The sequence below is a fragment of the Calonectris borealis genome, chromosome 3 (assembly GCF_964195595.1).
Source record: "Calonectris borealis chromosome 3, bCalBor7.hap1.2, whole genome shotgun sequence".
Lineage (NCBI taxonomy): Eukaryota > Metazoa > Chordata > Aves > Procellariiformes > Procellariidae > Calonectris > Calonectris borealis.
The window spans coordinates 76,716,842-76,739,449 of NC_134314.1; the positions used below are offsets into that span (position 1 = coordinate 76,716,842).

Below are 22,608 nucleotides of genomic sequence, written 5' to 3' on the forward strand. Positions count from 1 at the left end.
TGCCTGAGACTGCTGGGTCCCTTGTCACCAATTTACTATGTTCCTCAAGCCTAAGGCAAAGGCCCTGCTCCAAATACCTCTCCAGTAGGAAACTGTGCTAAGTAACCTTATGGCTAAGTGCCCAAATGGCTCAGCCAGAAATTGGGCAGTTCTCCCACTCGGCCCTGGAGGGGCGAATGTCCTGGAGATGGCCACCTAAACCTGGTACTAAGGTACTAAGGTGGTACCTTAGAACAGTCGCTAGGCGAGACCTCATCAGAGGGCTGCCTGCTTCACAAATGGGACTCGAACACCCAGGATCTTGTGTCAGATGAGAGTCACAACCACAAGTTTAGATAATCCCTCATGAAAACTGTTATATACGGTACACAGAATGGCCTGTTTTCTGAGAAAGATCGACTCTATAGCCCAGGATCAGAATTGCTTTGACTAGACCTGTCTTTGTATTAGAAGAAGGAATAAAAACGTCAACAATGACGTTTTATAGAAAATGCGGTAGGAAATACAGAAGTACCAAAGCTGAGTGCAGTACGTCTGGTATTTTTTTCATGATATACTAAAAACTGATTGGGTCAAAGGACCTGGATTGCTGTTAAGAGACATCTCTTGCTCTACAGAGAATCCTTAATGTCATCCTACTAACTGTCATTTATCACAGGAGTTCAGGTGCCCCTGAGCTCAAGCCATCAATGTTAACAAAAAAAGGCTTGTTGTGCACACAGACAGCCTGGTGAGCCCATGTCCTTACCTGGATCTACGAGCTCAGACCTGGCTGTTTGGTGTAGCGGCAGCTTTTACACAACAATTCTCAGAGTGACTTGACGCAGTCTTATTTGTATGCTCACTTCCATGCTACCAGTATGTTATTAATCCTACAACCCTCACCGTTTCATATTTTTTTCCAATCTGAATAACATAGCTAATGTAATTTCCTACTCACCAACTCCCAGATGACTAAGAATCACTAGTCCAGGAAACGCTGAGCTCTGGGATCTGTCAATCAGTCACCTGGCAATTCAACCACAAAACAGTCTACATAAGCACTCTGAATCTACTGCTTTTCACACCTTTTTTGAACCACAGGTGTCCCAAGTATTATCAATACTAGCAAGGAAGCCTGCTGCCTCCCAGGCATGGTAGCCATAATCGTAGCATGAATCAGAATTGGCTACACTAACTGCAGTAAATCGACAGCACTGAGCAATCCCATTTCATTAATATCAGCATCTCATCACCAGCTGCTCCGTGGAGACAGATGGCTGCAGCTGACTCCCTAAGCATTGCTTTCTCTTGCCACCCACAATGAGTTGTAGCGTCTGAGACATCAGTGACCTAGTAGTCTGAGTTTGTTTGTACACTGGAAATGTCTCTTCTGTCCTCTTGTCTTCTTTTCCTGTCCCCTTTTCTTCATAAGGGGAATCACAAACAATCAAAAAAATCGGTGTTTATTTCAACACAGAAAATAGAATTGCAAAACCCGTGGTTGAAAAATCTCCACCTCACACTAGCACTGTTACAAGACCTACATCAGGCAGTGTGATACCATCGTGACAACTAAATAAAAAGGCTTTTGCCAGAGGGAAAACTTTCTACCTGGGAGGTATAAAATGCTTTTTTCTCTCAATTCGCATACCTTATTTAGGCAAATAAATGAAAACAAAGCCTATGCATTGGCACTGGTCAAACAATTGCAATCCTAATTGGACCCTCCCTCCTGCACTGAGTTGTGCCAAGGGGACTTCCCCCAAATCCACTTGAAATTAATAAAGCTTCTACGAAGACAACGGGATTTGCCAATGCTCAGTTTAGTGCAGCGTAAGGATCTTATAGCCAGCATTACAATCACTCACCAAGACATACGGACTTTGAAATGCAATGCGTGTGCAGGAGTCTCCATCACAGGAGAAAACGAGTGAAGTTTGCACAACCCCGTGGACTTCTGCGTAGAGGGGTATGCTTCATCCAACAGCCAAAAGAGATTCCTGGGCTCGTGTACCGAATCACTGTGTATTGTAGCTGGAGGGGTCCGGCTGCCTTCATAGCATTTTGTGGATTTTGCCATCAAGTTCCAGTTCTTCTCTTAATGGAATAGGACCTTGTGAGAATCTGATGTGTCTCCAAGAGTAACTTGCCCTTGGACTGTTGCTCTGTTACTACAGTAGAGCTCACAAGAGGGGGTGGGAGGAGGAAATACCAGCCACCTGGGTCATGACACCTTAAGGGCATGAACAGTGTAACACTAGACAATATGAAGCACAGTAAGGCTTTGCAAGAACTGCTAAAATAGTACAACTAATACTCCACAGCTAAATGGAGGCAACAAGTGACAGGCTTAGGCAGCAGAAGTTGGTTAATTTTATATATAAACTATTTTATTATAAATGTCTTTGGGAATCTAAAAGCCATTTCTGAATTAGGAAATGAAGGCAAACAAATAGACAATATACATCTTCCCACAAGAAAGTAGCTCTTGAAAACCTTCTTTCCAAATTTTTTCACTTAAAGCAATTTCAGTTTGTTCCTTTTTTTCTTTTAGTTTCCTGTATCCTAAAATTGTGCCTAGAAGCTAGTTATTAAGGGTGTATTTTTGGAAGCATGGCCATCAGTACTTTTAAAGTAATTTAGAGCAAATGACTGTATATTGGATGCTAGCAGCAAATGGGGGCCAGCACAGTAATGGCAGAGGGAGTGGGTTAGCAGAGAGCAAATGCTCATGAGGGAAAATACAGTAAGATAAAACTTCAAATATCAGCACTAACGATAACCTCGCACTACAGTGTCTGGCAGTCAAGCTGATAAAAATAGAATTATTAAGAAGATTCTTAAGTGTGTGTGGACCAGTTGATTGCATCGTCTTAATTAGACAAGAGTTGAATCCCTTAGCTGCATTCAGCTCGCTACCTCAGTGACTGCAGACCACTTTGGGGAAGGTTGTGGCAGCTCTGTTTGGGGTGATGTGGCGGCAAGTGGGGATGGGATGGACCTGCAGCTCTGTAGAGAGGAAGATATGTCCTGGCCTGACATGCATTTGGTCAGTGTAGAATATAGGGAACCTTACCTTCTACAGGCTAAATATTTATCAGGGCATAAACTATGACACATATAACTGGTTAACTGGTGTAAACCTGGTGTAGCTCCATGGATTTCCACGACACTAGATACTGGTTTACACTAGAGCAGACTGTGGCCTTCTAACTGTGCTTTACCAACATAGCTAAGGGGCTTTTGAGCAGACAGACCGGCAAATCTCGCAGGGGCACTTTCAGATATTATTGGTCTCCTAGCTGTCCTTCTTACCCTCTTGAGTTACTGATCCTATAGAAGAGGCAGGAGCAACATGTGCCTGTGTCTTCACTGCTCCAAGCAAAATCACCCCTGAAGGTGAACTGCTCAATGCTAACTGTTCATTGGAATAAGTAACAGAAGAAGAGCAGGGCACACAGATGGGCATGGCAGTGTCTTCAGTCACTTCAGCAAAATTCTTCAGAGGACGTTTGCCAAGGTCCTCACTGAAATTGGATCTATGCAGAAAGGTATGGAAGGTACAGAGACTTACTTCCCACAGTTAGTTCTAGTAAGGAGATGGGCGAGGGCGCAGACCTGCAACAGATCTTGAAATGAGTGGCTACAGCATGAGATTTTAAAGCTTTGTAGAGCTAATAAGTGTTTTAATGCACTATTTCAGTTTAGATTTATATGCTACACACACACATAAACAGCAAAAGGTATGTTGCAAAATCAACCACTCAAAGATGGAGTGCCAGAATGAAAGTGGCCTCCTGCGTGGGTCTTCATATGCTGTGTAGGTTTGAGTTTACATGGCTGTCCAGTTCTTTTTCCACAGACCCCTTCCCACATTCAGAGCAAACAGGCCTCATATAATGAGAAGTTATTCAAAACTGTTTTTTCTTCCTTGTTCGATGTGTGTGGCAGCAACACAAGCTCATGTTTATTGCATGTTGTTTAAACCCTCATGAGCATTTTTAATGGTACTGACTGTTATAGTGTCCAAGTTTATTTTCAGAGCTCGTCTGTGAAGTGAGGCCGGGGGGGCATCAGCTTGATTCTGCCATCTTAACTCTAAGTGGTGAGTAACTTCCTTCATGATTACTGGTGCTGCTCTTCAGAAAAAGGAAAGAAAATTCAGGGCTGTTTTATAACCAGCGTATTTGTGCTTCTTCTAAATGCCCCCCTTGCACCAGAAAGGTATGTGGGAATGTGATATCATCTGGGATGAGTTACGTTCTTACCGGCAAGATGTAGAATGAACGTAATATCAAGTTGAAAGAGGAGGAATCTGGATTGTCAACGAGAGAGGGATGTGTCATTAAGTCCAAATGTTGTTCTGAAAAGGCAGCTTTTCCTTTATCTTATGTGCAGTTTCTAGTCATATAAATCCTCATATGCAGCCTCTTTCAGTCGTAATGCACTGCGCTCCTGGCTGGCAGAGACCTGAGTATGCAAAGGCAGTCTGAAACAGCGGCAGAGGAAAGAGGATGAAATTGTTTTATCATCCTACTTAACAACTTCCTCTGTACTATAATACAGGACATTTGATAACAGGGTCAATACATTGTCCCTTAGATATAATAGCTACTATTGTAATTAATGAAAACTACAGAGTCGGGATATAAGAGATTGTAACAGCAAAACAGAAAAGCATGCCTAATACTTTCCTTTATAGCAAAGTTCTTCCAATCTCATATAACCCTAGAAAACTTTCAGCTTTCAAATTGAAATTTCCTACCACTGCTCGCTCTTCAAGACTCAATTCTTGGTGAAATTACAAGGTGCTTGCTTTGTTTATTTAAGATAATAAAAAGCTAAAACTGGAGCAAAAGCACCCGTTAGGGTTGGTTTTGGGGGGCTTTTTTTTTGCTATTAAATGAGAAATATTGAATAATATTTGGAGCAACTGTTGCTCCTCAGCAGTTTACTGAAGAAGGAGATATCTCGTCACAGAATAATTCTGCCAGAGATCTGCAAGTACATGTTAATGCATTTTGCTCGAGGCCGGACAAGTCATCAGAGGCAGGTCAGGATGCATATTCCATTGTTACTGACTTCCCGTGTTGGTTGACGTATTTATAACAAAGTTCATTTGTTGATGCAAAGACTAGCTTTTTTTGAATGAATCCTGACCAAAGTGTTGCTCCTGTAATTGTGGTAGTTCAGCAGGCTTATAGTACCACCGTTTATGAAGTTTGCAATGCAAGATTTGCAATGTCTGTAACTAGGAAGTAACAAAGGGATAAGGTTGTACATAAAAAGCTTATTTTTTTCCTTTCTCACTGAAGTAGGACATGAATGAACTGCACAGGATCTATAGCTATGTGAGAAGATTTTAATATTATTATGTTTGCTGTCTATGGAAGTCTCAGGCTCTCCAGAGACATTAAGCCATACTTTGGAGAAATGGTTTCTGACAAGCCATTGCTCTGTGCAGAGGGGGTGCGCTGAGGCCACTTACCTGGTGGTGCTGGGCATTAGCTGCTGGGTTTTCCACTAAGCAGTTTGCTAAGATGTTATATGTGTTTTTGAATAATTTCCTGACCAGTGAAGTGTTTTATTTTTGTTTTCTTATGAAAAAAAAATCCTGTAAAAGATTTTAGAAGTTTTTTTATTTCTTCCTACAGAAAGAAATGAAAATTCTATCCATGCTATAGAGTAGTATATGTCCAAGAAGCATATATAGGAGATAAAATCATACCTGCTATGTGGTATACCTTCTTAATATTCTACTCAATGTCTGTAGAATGCAATTTATTTAGTCCCTATTAGGTGGTATAAGACAAAACTAATCCTGGGGAAAATGTTCAAAAATGCATAAATGGCAGAGAAGACAAAATCCTATTTTAACTTTAGGTTTCTTAGATACTGCAATAAAGAGTGAAAAAAAGCTCTTTAAAAATGTGTCCCATTTAAATTTTTTAAAAAAGTTATTATCTAGCAATATAGTTTATATTCTGCCAATCACCATAGTACAATGAGTTCAATAAAAAAGAAGCAAAATGTACTTTTAAAAATCCCCAATGAGATGTTAAACTAAGTGGGAAAATACAAGGATGTGATTATGTGGCATTATTTCAAACACTGGCACTTACTGATAAAGAGCCATTATAATCCCCTCTGGAAAACTCTTGCTATTCCCTCCTTGCCAATGAACCGGGCCCAGCCTGGAATCTGGCAGACCGAAGACCGAGGTCACTGAAAGCCACCTTTACGTCTTTCCTCCTCTCATCTCTCCCCTGAGTGTTGCATGCTTTGAAGCTGCATGAAGTGAGAAGGTCGGTTCTGTAATCCATATATCACCGGGCGACTGCCACCACAGAAAGAAGTTTGACTGTAATCAGCTGTGACTTGAATGTCCTCCCTGGTGAGCTGGGAGTTGTGCTGCCTGTGTTAAATAGTATCTTTAAATAGTAGCCAAAAGCAGGCTGGCTGCTGCTGGTGTCATCCCACCATTTCGAGGTATTGAGATACCCAAATAAGGAGTGTGGTAGCTCCAAATTCATCTGTAGTCAAGAGAGAGACAGGCAGACGCTTTGTGAAGAGGAATCAGATAATTTCTGCAATTTTCGTCACTGACTTATTTTAATGAATGCCAACCTCGTTCTCCCCATGAGTCGGTAGAAACAACACCCAATAACACCACAGGGCAAGGCCCAGCTTTTGGGTTGAATCCAACAAACTTTTTCACGCTTCCTACACAGCCTCAAAAGAGAGGGGGAGAGGGGAAATTAATCCATTTATGACAGTCACCTATCCAAATTTATGCAATACTTTTTTCCCCTTAAGTTAATGGGAAACTTCTGATCTCAATTTAAAGTAGAAATTAAGACTGGGCTGGGGAACGCTTAATGCTTTGTGTAGCCATCACTTAATGATAAAATGAGGCTGTTTAGCCTCCTTAGCTTCATCTCTCTGACTTTACTCCACACTCGCCCGTAGCTCAGTGAGAATTCAGTGTAGCTGTCTGGGTTTCAGCCTAGCTTCCTTGCTGTCCGAATCCATCTGTCTGTGCAGCTGTCTGTCAGTCCTCCCACAGAAGCTTTTCAACGTTAGCCAATTTCAACCAGATTTTGCCAAGGCAAAAAAATCTCAAAGATACTAAATTTATAAAAATAGGCTGCCAGTCAAGTACAGAAAACCTGTTAATACTCACACTGAGAAAAAAACTTCATCGTTAGCTCAACCCTTGTTAGGCGTCAGAGCACTTAGGGACGCCAAAGGAGGAGGTAATTTATGCTGCCGTGACCACATGTGTAGCAGTGTCCTGCGCCAGCTAGTTAAAGCAAGCTCTTTGTACTGGGTCTGGCTGGTACAGACTTAATTTTCTTCATAGCAGCCTCTATGGAGCTGTGTTGTGGATTTGTGACTAAAACAGTGTTGATAACACACCGGTGTTTTGGCTGTTGCTGAACAGTGCTTGCACGGCGTCAAGGCTTTTTCTTTTTCCCACTCTGCCCCCCAGCAAATAGGTTGGGGGTGCACAAGAAATTAGGAGGGGATGCAGCCAAGGACAGCTGACCCGAACTGACCAAGGGGATATTCCACGCCGTATAATATCATGCCCAGCAATAAAACCTGGGAGGCTGTCTCTCTAAAGTAGCAGTTGCTCAGAGACTGGCTGGGCACCCATTTGCTTGTGGGAGGTGGTGAGTGATTGCTTTTGTATTACTGTTTTTTTTTTCTTTCCTTCGATTATTAAACTGTCTTTATCTTGACTATGAGTTTTTTTCTTGCTTTTGCTCTTCCGAGTCTCTCTCTCATCCTGCTGGGTGTGGGAGTGAGTGAGCGTTTGGCTGGCCGGGGTCAACCCACCACATTCATCTACATCTACATGAGGTGTACCAATAGCAGTATAGATGAACCTTGAGGATAAAGAACTGAAACATGGTTGGCAAACAATGAAATACCTCCAAACGGGACGTATTCAAACCTGTCAAGCTCCTAGTTTCATTGAACATAGCAGATTTACAGTACTGTAAAGTAGTAAAAAAATGCTCTTGTAGCCCTTGGAAAAAACATTTATAACAAAATACAAACATGTACGGGGGTGACTACCAAAGGATGTTCCTGTACTTGCTCACTTTGCAGTAACTTGCTTGTATCCTGAGATGCACAGCAGCAGCCAGCTAGCACTGTATAAATGCAGAAACTAAAAGAAAAATAAAGTCAAAAAGAAAGTGTAGACACCTGATAAATCGGAAGTGCATCATTTGGAAACAAGGTGAAGGCGGCTTTGGGTGATGTAGACCGTCATAGGATGATTATGATTGCCAGCATGATGCGTTTGTGAACAATGTATTGCGATGTGGCATGTGTCAGAAGTGTTTCCTACAGAGACTCGGAGGCATGAGTGCCACAGAAGGCAGCGGTGCAATCACGTGTGCCATCGTATGCAAAAGTCCATCACTCGTACTCGAAAAAAGGTTAAGTAAAATTGGAATAACTTGATTTTAGGGTGTTTAGAGAAATGGTGATCCAAGCTTTTGAGCTTGGCCCATTAAGCCTAATAAAACAAATGGAGTGGAAATGTGATTGCTGTCTACTCCATCCAATCAGGGAACAAAGGGAATAAGCAACATAAACAGGAAAAAGAAAACCTTAAGCTTACAAACCATATTGATATAATGATAAGCAATTATAAGCTGGCAATTAATATCTTGGAATGAACAGGTTTCTCATCACTAGCAGTTGGAATCAGGTTCCAGAATTGCCTTGCCATGAAAGCAAATGGAACTTAAAAAAAAATTGCTTGCAGGAGCACTCTGTAAAATTATGGAAAGCCCTACATGACAAGGTGCCTGTGATGGTAGGCTGGACATAACAAACTAACAAGACCTTTCTACTCCTGAGATCTTAATATCATGAAAGGGAAAAAATTAGGTGGCATTAAGTATCAGAAAAAACTCCTGGTATGGAGATCTGTCTGGTAATGCCATTGACTAGCAAGGGAAGCTGCTGGATCCGAGACAATGACTGCATTAGTGAGAACGGCTTCTGGATCTCTCTCTCTCTTCCTGCAAGCAATTAAATAATTGATTGAATAGTCCTCACAGTTGGAATTTTCATTTGGGAGTAGGCCAACACAATGCTATAGGAACATACATGAAGGGACCTCATAAGATCATCTTATCTGTCAAGGCCTACTGCTTGTTATAATAGTGTGCTCTTCCATAGTGGGGTGAAGGCAATAAGAAACCCCATTTTTCTTTGGACCAAGAAGTGTTGCATAATAAGAAGTATACATCATTTACCTGAGACTTGCTAAAGCTCTGCTAAGGCCTTTTACAATCTTATACAAATGTTTAAATAAATACAAATAGCAAAATAGTATGAAGTATATATTGTTTGCTGGAAATGTGACAAAAAAGCGACATTGGATGCACTCATCACAAAGGGCTCTGGATCATGGACTTTTTTGTTTTTTGAAGAAGCAAACTGATTGATTTAAAGTTTCTCAGGGTCAAATTTTTCCACACTGCTCAGCATCCAGAATCAAAGAAAAAGTTTCAACTGTTCTCTTTTATGTATGTGCACTACCTTTGCTTAGACACTGAAAGAAGGTTTTTTTTTCAAACTACATGGTGACCTTTGACAACCTGGCCTCTTTTGGGTTCCTGAGTGGCACCTGAGCACTTACAAACATCAAACTGTATGGGAGCAATCTGTACCCCAGCTTACCCAGATGATGATACGCAAGTTTATGCGCAAGCAGTTGGACTGCCTCAGCCATCACTCATCGCAGGGATCTATTGGAATGGGCCTTCCTGAGGAGGGAAGGGGCTTAGGAGTTTTCTAGACTGGCAAAGGTCTTAAAAAAATAGTGCAATGTAATGGCATAAATAAATATGTAAATTTGCTGATCTACAGCTTATTTTACATACCGCAATGGTTTACCAAGCTGGTATACTGTATTGGGTATGTCTGCGGTATAGCTGTACTGGAACAGCAAGAAAAGTAGGCTTTCGGTTGTATAGACTTGGCTTTATATTTTTATTTATTCAATTCTACCCCAAAGCTTACACAAAAAAGAGGACTAAAAATGAAATGCCGCTGATTGTTTTTAACTTGTGCACATTAAATGTCACACGAGAAGAGATTACTAGTTCAGGAGAAGATATCCTACCATGCAGGAATTTATTGCTAGCACTGTTTGGAAGCCTATGTTTGCTCTCTGTAAAATCCAACAGAGTAAGACAGTAGGAATAGCCTTGCTTATTGTATTTCTGAAATAAAATAAGGGCCTGAGTGGTTGCAACTCAGCTAATAAGCACCTTAATATTTCCTAAGGAAAGCCTGAGTAACATTTTGGTATAGTGTTAGATTCAGTTACATCACTGCTAAAACTTACAAGCTCAAATCAGAATTGATTTCAGCTTCATTAACTGACTGATTTTAATGTAAATATCACAGTCATTTTTGCCTTTAAGAAGCAGATTTAAAAAAAAAAGCAAACCTGGCATTTGTTGCATCACTGAGCACAGTGTAGCTTAGTGAGGTAGTTTGTTTTTTCTGGTTTTTAATGCCATCATCGGTGGAACACAGGGGCTTCAACTATTCATTAAAAAAATTTCAAATCCTTTTACCATATTGTGATCTCTTTACTTTGGAAAAGAGCAGTGCAGGGCTTTCCAGGTTTAGCTTCCAGGCATGAACAAACTCAGTTGGCTGAACCTATTCAGGAGCATTTAGCATCCATTCCAAGACAAACGTTATATTGGCACCAACAAAAGCAGGGTCTGAATACTATTTCATTTTATTGATCGCTGCTTTTCATTTTAGCACTATCTTTTGATCACTACTTGTGGTCTTCATGCAACCAGTTTTTGGCCTGGTAACCAGCAGATGAAGTTGGCAGGCTGTCGAGATTACTGTTTATAAGGCAGATAATACAATCATGTACCAAGTAAGAATGAGTGTACAGTGTGTTGCTTCAGCTGTACTTAACTAAAGATTTTTAAAACAACTCTGACATCAGTGCTTGATGGCTTTTATTTTGCACTAAAATGAGGTGGAGAGAGTGGGCGTGATTGTGTTTTGTAGATGAAATATTCAACTAACAAAGAGATAGAGAGGAAACTGGGACATGAAGTTCTCGCAGAGATCAACTATGTACTGCTAAAAAGTCGAACTAAATGGTGTTTTCAAGTCTCTAAATAAGCCAGCAGTAAAAATTCCCAGTGGCTGCAAAGGATATCAGGTTAGGTCACTACTCTTCAGGCCACCGAAAATCCTACCTTTTTTTTTTGGTTATTTCTTTATGTCCCTAATGTCATACCGGTGTCCTCTGGACCTTAAACTTCAAACTTGCTCCCTGCTTCCCTAAGCTTGTTTCATCACCGTACCGGCTCACAGGTGGCCTCCACTTTGGTGCAGCCACAGATATCCCCAGTTGTGAGAAAGGACTGGTGTGCATTTGAGCTGTTGCCTCCATGTAGTCTGGTTGTGCTCTCTGGACTGAATTCCCTGACTGTAAAATACAGATAACGGCAGTTCCCTGCCTACACGGATTATGTGGATTCCTCAAGCTTTCTAGGGATAAAAGCCAAAAAGTAATGTAACAGGTGATGTCTTGCTGCATATTTTATCTACTGGCATACAACCATTACTCCATTATTCAGAAAAATGGAGACACAGGCAAGAAAAACAAATTAAAAGCAAAGTAAAAAGCACTATTAATAATAATAAAGAAAAATGAAACGGCATATGACCTGATTTCTAAAAAAAAAAAATCCCTGCAGATACACAAACCACTACATTAAATATGATTCTCCATATGATTAAATGAGCTGCTCTCAACTTGCCTACCTTACTGCTTGCTTAAAGGCATTTACATGTTTTCTGGTCTGCACATACTTACCCAGAATATGAGAAGGGTCTACTCAGTGCACGTACTGTAGTAGTTCCCAGACAATCAAGTTGAAACTGCTAGAGCATTAACTATCTGAAGAGGAGCCACAGCTGGAAATCAGTAGCTGATACACAAGGGGAACCACACGGGCAAACACATACACAAATAAACATAATAGGAAACAGTAGACAAACATTGGAAAAAAAAGGGAGAGGTGTTTTTCTAAATTTGCTAATTAGAGATAGAAATATTTCCTTACAAACTGTAATCAAGCCAGATAAAATGTGAAGTAGTACATTTGTCTCTTTTTGCTGAATCACTGTCAATGCTGTGCTGTCAGATACATCTGGATGAAGTTGCTGAAGGACCATCAGGATCAATTAGACATGGGGTTTCCTTCTTCTGGCAGCCTTGGTCCAGTGCTTTTCTGTTGCTTGAAAGGGAACTGAAGGAAGCAGGAGAATTTTGCTGCCTGGGAACAAAATCTAGTTGTTAAGAGCTATACTGCAGCTCTCCATCTCTGCGTAGGGTTTCTCTAGGTCAACCATCACCATGGTAGTCAAACGCTGAATCAGATAAGTCAGCATGGGGCTAACCAGTCTTCAGAGTTGATAGTACGCTTTATCCTTCCTATCTTGCTGCAAGTGTTGCTTATTGAGCTCACTGCACCCAATGATTTACTTGTACAGTGGTTTGAGCAGCACAGTGAACGTATGTTGTTGTTGCCTCAAAGTGTGAGAAAGTTTGGCAGAAAGGGCTAAATCTTCCCAGACTTCCAGGGCAGCAGCATCTCTTGGAATCTGGCCTCTGACCTCCAAGTACCTCAGGTTCCCCTCCACAAATGCGTATTTTACTTCAGTTTACATGATCTACAAGATCTCTAGGCAAGAAGCTACCATACTGGTTTGCACTGTAGATGGTACCCTACTATTCATATGCAGAAAGCAAACCCCACTGCTTGCTGTCCTTTGAGAGCATAACTTTTCTTTCCCAACAGTGGCGTAATGTTTCTTCTGGAGTGCCATTTACTGAATATTTTTTTAAAGTGTACATTTTAAAATGAAATTATTTGGCTTGCAGTTTGTGACGAGATAAGGCAGACATATAAATTATATTTTAGTCAAAGTCACGGCTCCCAAAGTATTATTTATGCTAAACTTTGAGATATGCTTTTTCCTTAGGGAGCCAAGCTGTTATGTATTTTCTTCTTAATCTACTCAGTATTCAGATTTCACTGCCAGCTGGAATTAAATATTAGAGGTTTTCTTTGTTGTTATAAAGCTGAATTATTATAAAGATAATGATTATTGAATACTTCAGCATGCATCCTGTACTTAATCCATTTAACACACACTAAAAGGAGCCCAGATTGCAGTACCAAGAACAAGTCTGTAATTGTTTCAATCTGAAAGATGGAGAAGGTTTGAGGTAAAGAGAATTCAATTAACAAAGGCAAACCTAGATGTAAAAAGATACAGACTTCTTTTTTGCTTTATATCACCGTAATAAATCATCATCTTTGAACATACAGAACATATAGTTAAATATTAGTGTTTCCAGAGCGTAATGCTAGTGGAGAACATAAACCCACAAGCTCTTGAAACCTTTGCATCTGCTTATGCCCTCAGGTTGGTTTCCCTCTTGTTTCGTGCTTGAGTCCTGTTTCTCTTCATTACCCCCACGGCTGCCCAGGACTACTTCCGGAGACGTGTGTGCTGAACCAGAGGAAACATTTGCCAAGGCTGGCTTCTGGCTTCATGGATGCTAGCAAGCAATGCCAGCTCATAGCTTTTAAAAAAGGAAGACGCCCCTCTCCGTGCCAACGACAGAGCCAAGAGTGCGTGGGAGCTCCGCAGGCCTGCTCGTCCTGGCCGGAGCTGCACCTGGTCTCTGGCAGGGATGTTGCCATCGCGCCTCTAGCCACGACCAGTTGTACTTAAAACTCAGCAGCCCCCCCCAAACACATGCGCAACAGGTCTCTGCATGAGCCTCTGAGGCTACCGAACCAACTAGATAGCTAAGCTGGGCAAAATGAATTCCACTCTGATAGTTCAGAGCTGAAATAAGAGTAACAGTCTGAATAGGCTTGATTTGTTCTGTTTTGTTTTGTTTCAAATTACAATATCAATTGGATTTTTTTAAAGTTTTAGATTTTTTTAAAAAGACATTTTCCGTGCAAAAAAACATATCAGTGTAGGAAATTTTAGGTCCAATTCACACATCTCTATAGGAATTCTAGCATTCTTACAGTGTCAGCAGAGCATTAATCCTGATTTTTTCATACACTTTAAATTGTGGAAACTATGAGAATTATTCTTACTGTAAACAGGAATTAGTTTTACAGCCTGTACTGTCTCAAACTTTGGGTATGTGTGTATACAGATAGAGATGTATATGTATTAATACAGAGATCAGGACAAGTTCTATTAAAATCTGCAGGATCCACATTTCTTTTTGGCACGGTGTAAATCTGGACTGTGTGAAGAAACCCTATGTGACAACGTAAAGTCAGTCTCTAAAACCCAATCTTGAGTCAATGCTGGAACTCCTTTCTTTATTCTCTTTTCCTGCCCTTGCTTATGGCTTAGATGAATGCTCATAATCCCATCCTCTGACAAGTTCTTCCCAAGAAAGAGGTGTTTCTATTCTAGCCTTATGACTCATGCCTGCCATGCCCTGCCCAGGCCGAAAAGAAATACAAGAGCTGATCTATAGTCCACTGACGTCAATGGACCTTGATCCAGGGGCATAAATTAAATGTTTCTACATGACAATTAAAACATTAACTTGGTAGGGCAGGCTCTAACTCAGTGAAACTGCCTTACACTGAACAAGTTTTTCTCCTCTATAAGAAAGACACTAAAAAAAATGGGAAAGGGATTCAGACTGCTTTTATTTGAAATGTTTGTGGATATGAAATATAGCAATGAGCTCCCATGTGTGCTGGTTTTGGCTGGGATAGAGTTCACACTGGAGTTCCAGCCTGTCCAGCACAGCAGCACAGAAGCAGCAGTGATGCCCTGGCCATCTGCCAGCCCAGGCGCATCCCCATTGCTGTTATCAAACTGTTCCCAGGCGCAGCACAGTAAGATGATCAGCAGTGCAGCTGCACAGCAAGCAGTGAAAGCAAAAGGCAGCCACTAACGAGCACTAGACTCTAATATACAGGAAGGCAAGCAAGCCCCATGGCAAGCACAGGAGCCTGTCAGTTAATAGCTAAACAGCAATAACAGCAATAAATTTGATCTAGCACATTCCAATCAAATCTGTCGTTATCTCAAACCCTTTGAGCCCCACGTTGGGCGCCAAAAAGGACTGTCATGGTTTAACCCCAGCTGGCAACTGAGCACCACACAGCCGCCCCGTCACTCCCTCCCCGGTGGGACAGGGGAGAGAATCAGAAGAATAAAAGTGAGGAAATCCGTGGGTTGAGATAAAGACAGTTTAATAGGTAAAGCAAAAGCCGCGCACAAGCAAAGCAAAACAAGGAATTCATTCGCTACTTCCCACCGGCAGGCAGGTGTTCAGCCATCGCCAGGAAAGCAGGGCTCCATCACGCGTAACAGTTACTTGGGAAGACAAACGCCATCACTCCGAACGTCCCCCCTTCCTTCTTCTTCCCCCAGCTTTATGTACTGAGCATGACATCATATGGTATGGAATATCCCTTTGGCCAGTTGGGGTCAGCTGTCCCAGTTGTGTCCCCTCCCAACTTCTTGTGCACCCCCAGCCTACTCGCTGGTGGGGTGGTGTGAGAGGCAGAAAAGGCCTTGGCTCTGTGTAGGCACTGCTCAGCAATAACGAAAACATCCCTGTGTTATCAACACTGTTTTCAACACAAATCCAAAACACAGCCCCATACTAGCTACTGTGAAGAAAATTAACTCTATCCCAGCCAAAACCAGCACACCATGTAACACACTATCAAAGTAAAATTAAGCACTGTGATTTTTTTTCCCTAGCCTGTTGGGATATAAATTATAAAATGAACCCAGGTATGGGAAATCAAATCATGAAATAATCAGAGCTCACAGTGAAATATCCCCATTAAGATAATGTACCTAAATGACCTACATCACAGCATTCCATTGCACCCCTACACTTCAATGCAGCTACTTCTGCATACGTTTTAGTTCACTGTGCCAAAAAGGAAAATGGCCTTTAAAAAATGGCCGTTGTCCTCTCTTTGCCGCTTCCTTTCTCTCTCACTTTCTTAATTCTGCCAGTTCACTCTCTCATTTTTGGTACCTCATCCTTTCATCCCTTTGTTTCTTCAGACTTTTAATGGCACTTCCAGCTGAGACAGATGAATGCTCCACTGCTTTTAGCAACTGGGCATTTTTGTAGTGAGCCTGGGATTTCTTTATACCTCAAGCTTCTTGCTGTGCACTGACTGATACAAGGCACACCTGTATTTTCAGGACTCTACAGTCATGCCATAAAAAAGATTAATTCAAACTTGATACAAGAAGTCCATGGCCCTGGAATTTATTTTGTGCTAATAGTATGTTTTAATCAAAGGGCTAGCCTCTCAGCTGGGAGTTTGAATTAGTCAGGGAAATGAATGACCCACCCAACATCTTTGTACTCACTTACTTTGTATTCAAATGAAAAAAGAAGTAAAGAACATTTAAAATTTTGACCACTTTATTTGTTGTGCACTTTTTTCCAAAACTGAATTGTGCAAATCCTTACATGGCATGTTGGATGTGGACAGTACCCATTTCATTTCAGAATAAGACAGCAATGTAAAGCACACCAAACAGTAAGATTGTTCAGGCTTCGAACTACTAGTAAGCTTTACTTACTGTGTTAACATTGTAAAATGACAGATGTCCCTCTGTCCCACACTGAACTGTGAATGTATTTTCAGAAATATACCCATATTCTAATTCACTTTAGGAGAATGATGGTAGAGAAACCCCCTGAGAAGTCTCCTCCTGCCTCCCCTTGCCATGTCCAAAGTATTGCTGGAAGCACAAGAAAAATGAAGCCCTGCGAGTCTAGCTTGCACAACACTTAATCAGATCCAGGCACCACTGCAACAGCAGTCACAGTTAGAGCTGAAACTGCATCCTTAGCTAATCTTCCAATGGTAACAAAGTCTATAACGAGTACGTGGGCAGGTTTTGTGTTGTATGTTACAAATACACAAGCACAAATATGGCATAAAGCTGGATGTTTCTATGAGAATTCGGTTTGAAAGCAAGACCCCTACAGAAAATCTGTTAGGAAGGAACCCAGAGAAAACACTGAAGAGCCACAGTCTTCCCTCTGCCAAAAACGCTGTTAAGAAACACTGCCTCAAAATCAAAAATTATGCTGAATGAGCAAAGGAGTGGTCAAAGGAAAAGCAGCTGATGCAGGGAACATCCTCCACCCGCCTTGAGGCTCATGCACTCACAGACACGTATGCAGGCTGCTCGCTCTTGCAAGAGTTCCAGATTCCTGACTATAAATGTCAAGCAAAGTTCCTCATGGTAACCCTGCCTGCCCTCCGTGCTGACAGACTGCACAAGTTCAGAAAGGTGTAATTTACCGCGCTTCGTACCACGATGAGCAATTAAGACAATTACTCTTTTTACTTAGTGGATTTAAAACCCTCGGCATAACTTCAATGTGATTTTGGTATAATTGCATACGCAAGAAAGCAAAAACCAACAAACTGGGCCAACTTCTGAACTCCGTGTCCCTGAAACCACTGGGAGTTGTGTTTGAGCAAGGAGTTCAGAATTTGGCCCTGATGAAAGCAAACTTTAGCCGCAACACAGTCTGGCCTCAGCACCACTAGTCAAACCAGTGGTCTCCCATGCAGGTTCTGTTCCACTCCAGGCCACAGTTCCAGCACCACTCAAATCTGCACTGAGGGCGAGGACATTTCATGTGCATGCAGCCACCTGCAAAACAGCAACAGAACAGCCTCAGTACTTGGCAAACACTTAGAGATGTTAATCAACAATTAGCAGTTTTAAAATCAACTTTTTTATGTGTTCATTTACTAACCAAGTAGAATATTTAATAAAAGAAAAGAACAAACCTGAAGAATACTTTTCCTGGGCTTTCTAAAACCTGCTATTCCCCCTCCTATTGGAGTGCAATGTAGTGGTCTCACTTGAGGACTGCAGGAGTAGGAACTGCGGTCCTGTCTGAAATTGGAAGAGACTGCGCTAGGGCTAGGGAAAAGCGATGACGGTCTGTGGCCTCTCAAAGCCATCATGGGGGTGTCTGCTCAAGGATACTCTACCCTACTCCAGCTGTGAGCCAGAAGTTGAACAAAATTCAATTCTTTTTTGAATTTGGATTCAACAACTGAGAGGTTTGCAAAGAGAATAAATCAGGAGACAGAGACTTTGGTGGCTGACTACTGATTACATCGAAATGACATTAGTAATTTAAGTTGATTTGACCTTCTTAGTATCTGAAGCAGCCTTTTGATCGCATCAATGTTTCCTGCGTGTTGGGTTTCTTACTTGCCCATACTGTGAGAGCAGCTTTAATCTCTCTGCTCACAACCTTGATCAAATGTTTATTTTGTAATATATAAAATATTAACATTGTCAAAGGTCATTACAGAAATACACTTCAAATGGAAATTATGTTGCTTACCACACAAAGAAATCTCTTGTATAATTCAAACTGAAAGAAAAGCATGCAGAATGAAGAAATGCTGAAATGTCATCTCGGTTTGACTCCAGATGGTGATGGGAGGTACAAGAGTGTGTGTTCACTACTGTATGACCTGCTACTCCTACACCACCTTTTGTATAAATACCACTCCAGAATGATTCTCAGAAGGTAAAAACAGCAGGAGATACAAGAACTGGTTTGTTAAAACAGGCCTGTCTGCTTTACCTGACAGAGGGAGAAAACAAGCTGTGATGACAAGGTCTGTTTGTCAGATTATATCTTTGTGTAAGCGATGCGATTAGCCAGACATTTTTATATTTTATTTAAATGTAAGCATACCAATGGCCAGCCTCCATGTTATACTTTACTTAAGGTTTAGATCCAGTCCTCTCTTACAATTCATATTAAGTCATCACTGGGTAAAATGTATCTCAATCCTGGCGCAGGAACCAAAGCCCAATAGGCACCCTCAGTCAAACGTGCTCTACCTGCTAAGCTACATAAATCATGTTATTCTCTGCTACATGGCGGCTGAGATCAGCAGAGTGGAGAGTGCCTCAAGCAACGTGGCCTACAGCGTTGTGAGTACAGCAGTCCTCTGAGAGACGTGGATGTGTGTTTAAACTCACTCAGACTGGGAATTGAGCTGTGGGAAAGTGTTTCGCTCTTTCACTTTGGCTATTACAGAAAAGTTATTGGGCATATAGAAGTATTCTACAATGCCTATAGCTATACAGGCTATTATAGAAAAGTTACTGACATAGAGAAATATAGGCTATTATAGAAAAGTTATTAGCATTGTCATTGTCCCTTGTAAAAGGCAGTGTCCACAGAAGCATTTGGGGAGGGAAGGCATAATTATTCTCTTGTGTGTAGCCAGTGTACTCCTCCCAAGTGAGGGCTGTTGGCAGACTTCGGTGTACAGTCGTCAGCCTCTCGACACCAGCTGTACTGAGGCAGGAGTGAAGTGCTCCTTCCAGTTTACAGATGGCAGCCTAGAAGCTGGCACGTGCAGTACCCATGACCAGAGGAGAAAGCAAGCACTGCACTTTTTAAGCTTCACACCTTAACTCACAGAATCACAGAATCACTGAGGTGGGAAAGTACCTTTAGAGATCATCCAGTCCAACCCCCCACTGCTCAAAGCAGGCTCAACTAAAATAGGGTGCTCGGGGTTGCGTCCCGATGGGTTTTGAATGTATCCTAGAATGGAGACTCTTTCTGGGCAACCTGTTCCAGTCTTCAAGCACCCACATGGTAAAAAGCATTTTCTTATGTTTGAATGGAATTTCCTGTGTTTCAATTTGTGCCCGTTGCCTTCTGTCCCTTCAGTGGGCACCACTGCGAAGAGTTTAGCTCTGTCTTCTTTGTTCCCCTCATCAGGTATTTATTTATCCAGTCCTTTTACACCTTCGTAGCCGTTCAATGGACTTGCTCCAGTTCATGACTCTCTTGTACAGAGGAGCCCAGAACTGGACCCACCACTCTAGATGTGTCTCACCAGTGCTGAGCAGAGGGGAAGGATCACGTCCCTCTACCTGCTGGTGGTGCTCTTCCTAATGCAGCCCAGGATGCTGTTGGCCGCCTTTGCTGGCTCAGGTCCAACTTGTAGTCCACCAGGTCCTTTCCATCCAGTTGGCATTTCCCTTTGTGGAACTTCACGAGGTTTCTCTCAGCCCATTTCCCAGCCTGTCAAGGTCCCTCTGAATGGCAGCACAATCAGCCGATTCCAGTATGTTGAAACATTTCTAGCCTGCTGCTGTGGCTTTGGCATTTTGCATTACGAGGCACTGTTCTGACATGGGTCAGGCTATAAGCAAGGAAAGGTCTTTTCTTGCTATCCATTTTCAGTAAATATTTTCTTTCAAGGATAAAAAGTATAACGGCCTTTATTTCCTTTTTTGATACATTAGGGATTTTTACAAGCAACTTCCCTAAACATTAGTGGGAGTTGTGTAAATTATATCATGGTGTCAAATGGGGATATCCTGTTTACGACAAATGGCAATTGCCTGTAATTTAACAGGAAAGATTTTGCAGCAAAGTCTAAGAGAAAGTAAAGGTCCTAGCACTGCTTCCAGCCTGACCAGAAGTTTTTTTTTTATTTGGCTATGCACAAACTGTTATGTATGAACAGTCACGATTATTATTTGTCTGTTTCTAATCCAGTTCTGGTTTCCAGCCTGTTTTACAAGTCTGTAAATAATTTTTTTGACCTACCCCTCTGTTATCTCTTTCCTGCTGCCCACCTTGCTCTCTACACTTTGCCAAATCTTGTCTCGCCTTCCTACTCTTGAATTCATGCTTTCTTTCCTTCTACCTCTTGTGCTTGAAGAAGTCTCCCACTTTCCATCTGCCAGCTGCCTTCTTTTCTTTCATGAAACCCCAGATTTCGGGATTTTGTCCTATTTCTTCCTCAGTAATATTTCTGTAGTATCACTGGTTGAAGTGTTCTCTCCTTGCAGTTTACAGTGTCTTATTTGGCGTTTTCAGAGTCCCATCTGAATAAGTGATGCCACAAAACTTAGAAGCATCCTTTATACTTAATATTCATATAATATTTAGGCAATAATTTTAATATATTTTGATTAATTAATATAAATACAATTAAATCTCAGAACAGCATCAACCTATAGGGTATAGCCTATTTGCTGTTCCTGTTCCCCATTTTAACCACCCCAGTGCCAGTAGATTACTTTTCTTCCTACATGGTAAGCATTGATTAGTGCAACCAGTTTGTCAGGACTCATGTTTCTTCCTCTGACTTACTTTTCTACTGTGGGCATGTCACTGGGCTGAGATTCACCTCATGTAAGTTCAGCTATATACTGTGTAGACATCTACAGCAGAACTAATTCTCCACACCCCACTTTTAGGTGCGATTCTTCTGGCCTACATTAGACGCATGTTCTGTTTCAGAGTGAGATGAATTTTGCCCTACAAATGTCTATTTTTGCAAGTGACAATGGATAATCTAGACAACTAGCAGACTGAAGTCATATGAACTCTACATCCAGTGTCTCCCTATGCCTCATTTTCCCTATGCTGGGAAATAAAATAGCTGGGCATTTTGTGAGGCTTAATTAGTGGCTTTGGAACTAATTGATTTAGATTTAGATAATTTAGATAAAGTGGCAAAGGGAAGATTCAAGCTCTATGTGCTCTCCCTCTCTTGGAATAATAGTGTGCATATGTTCACATGCACATTCATACATTTATATTGTAAAATGAATTTTAAAAGACAGTTAAGTGTGAGATATCTAATAAATTTACCATTCTTTTCTACTGGAATATTGCAGCTGGGGCATGGCTTGGTTGTCTTCTTGATTGTTTCTCTAGATGCCTCTTCCCATCGAGCTTGCATGGCTGCATGTTCATCAACTACGTATCCCTGCAAAGAGAGAGAAAAAACACCTGTGGGCACAATACTGAAAGGCTGCGCTGGGACATGGTGTCTACACTGAAGTGATAACTATTTACCCATGAGAAACAGACAGGAGTGACTGCAAGACCAGGTGGGCTGGACTTTATGAGATGCAGAATTTTTGCTTCAAAATGCAAACTTATTTTCTCCTAGTGTGCACAACGCGTGTATTGGGTTAGATCCCCAGCTATGGGATGGCGGGGGCAGCTGCAACAGCTGGAGCATGTGCCATCCTGGGGGTCCTTCCTACATCCAGCTGCAGCACAGGCTGCGTCCCCCCCACTGCTCCCTGCCCCCAGAGGCAGGCAAAGCCCTGGCAGGAGGACAAAGGGGGCACAAGCCAAGCTGCAAATGCACAAAGACAGGTAAAGCAAAAGGCAAGGCAAAGGAGGAGTCAGATGAACCTGGCTGAGACGTGACACGTTACACTTTGTAGGTTTGATTCTGCTTCAGGGATTAAAGCCCTTTTCGCAAGAAAAGCAAAACCACCAAGGCAATGCAACACTTCATAATGCAGAATGGTGGGGTCCCTGGAAGGAAACTTTTTTTTGTAGTAAAGCATATTCCTTTGTTTCAGAGGTCTAGATTTCATTCAAACATAATCCTATATAAATTTAAGAGGCCTTAAGAGGCACAAAGAAGAAACACAAAAATTTTTGAGAAAAAGTAAAAAAAAACCCCTATGAACAGTGAAAGC

At 41.6% G+C, this 22,608-nt stretch overlaps 1 protein-coding gene across 1 annotated transcript in view; it reads right to left on the minus strand.

The window, feature by feature from the left end:
* Positions 1-16,486: 16,486 nt before the first annotated feature.
* Positions 16,487-22,608, minus strand: part of PRKN (parkin RBR E3 ubiquitin protein ligase) — an 808,128-nt gene continuing 802,006 nt past the window's right edge. Inside the window, exons 11-12 of the mRNA XM_075146290.1 lie at positions 21,761-21,878; positions 16,487-17,757 (exon numbers count right to left, since the gene is read on the minus strand). Of these exons, the coding sequence (XP_075002391.1) occupies positions 17,648-17,757; positions 21,761-21,878 (228 nt within the window). The 3' untranslated portion in view covers positions 16,487-17,647. The remainder of the gene's footprint in view (positions 17,758-21,760; positions 21,879-22,608) is intronic.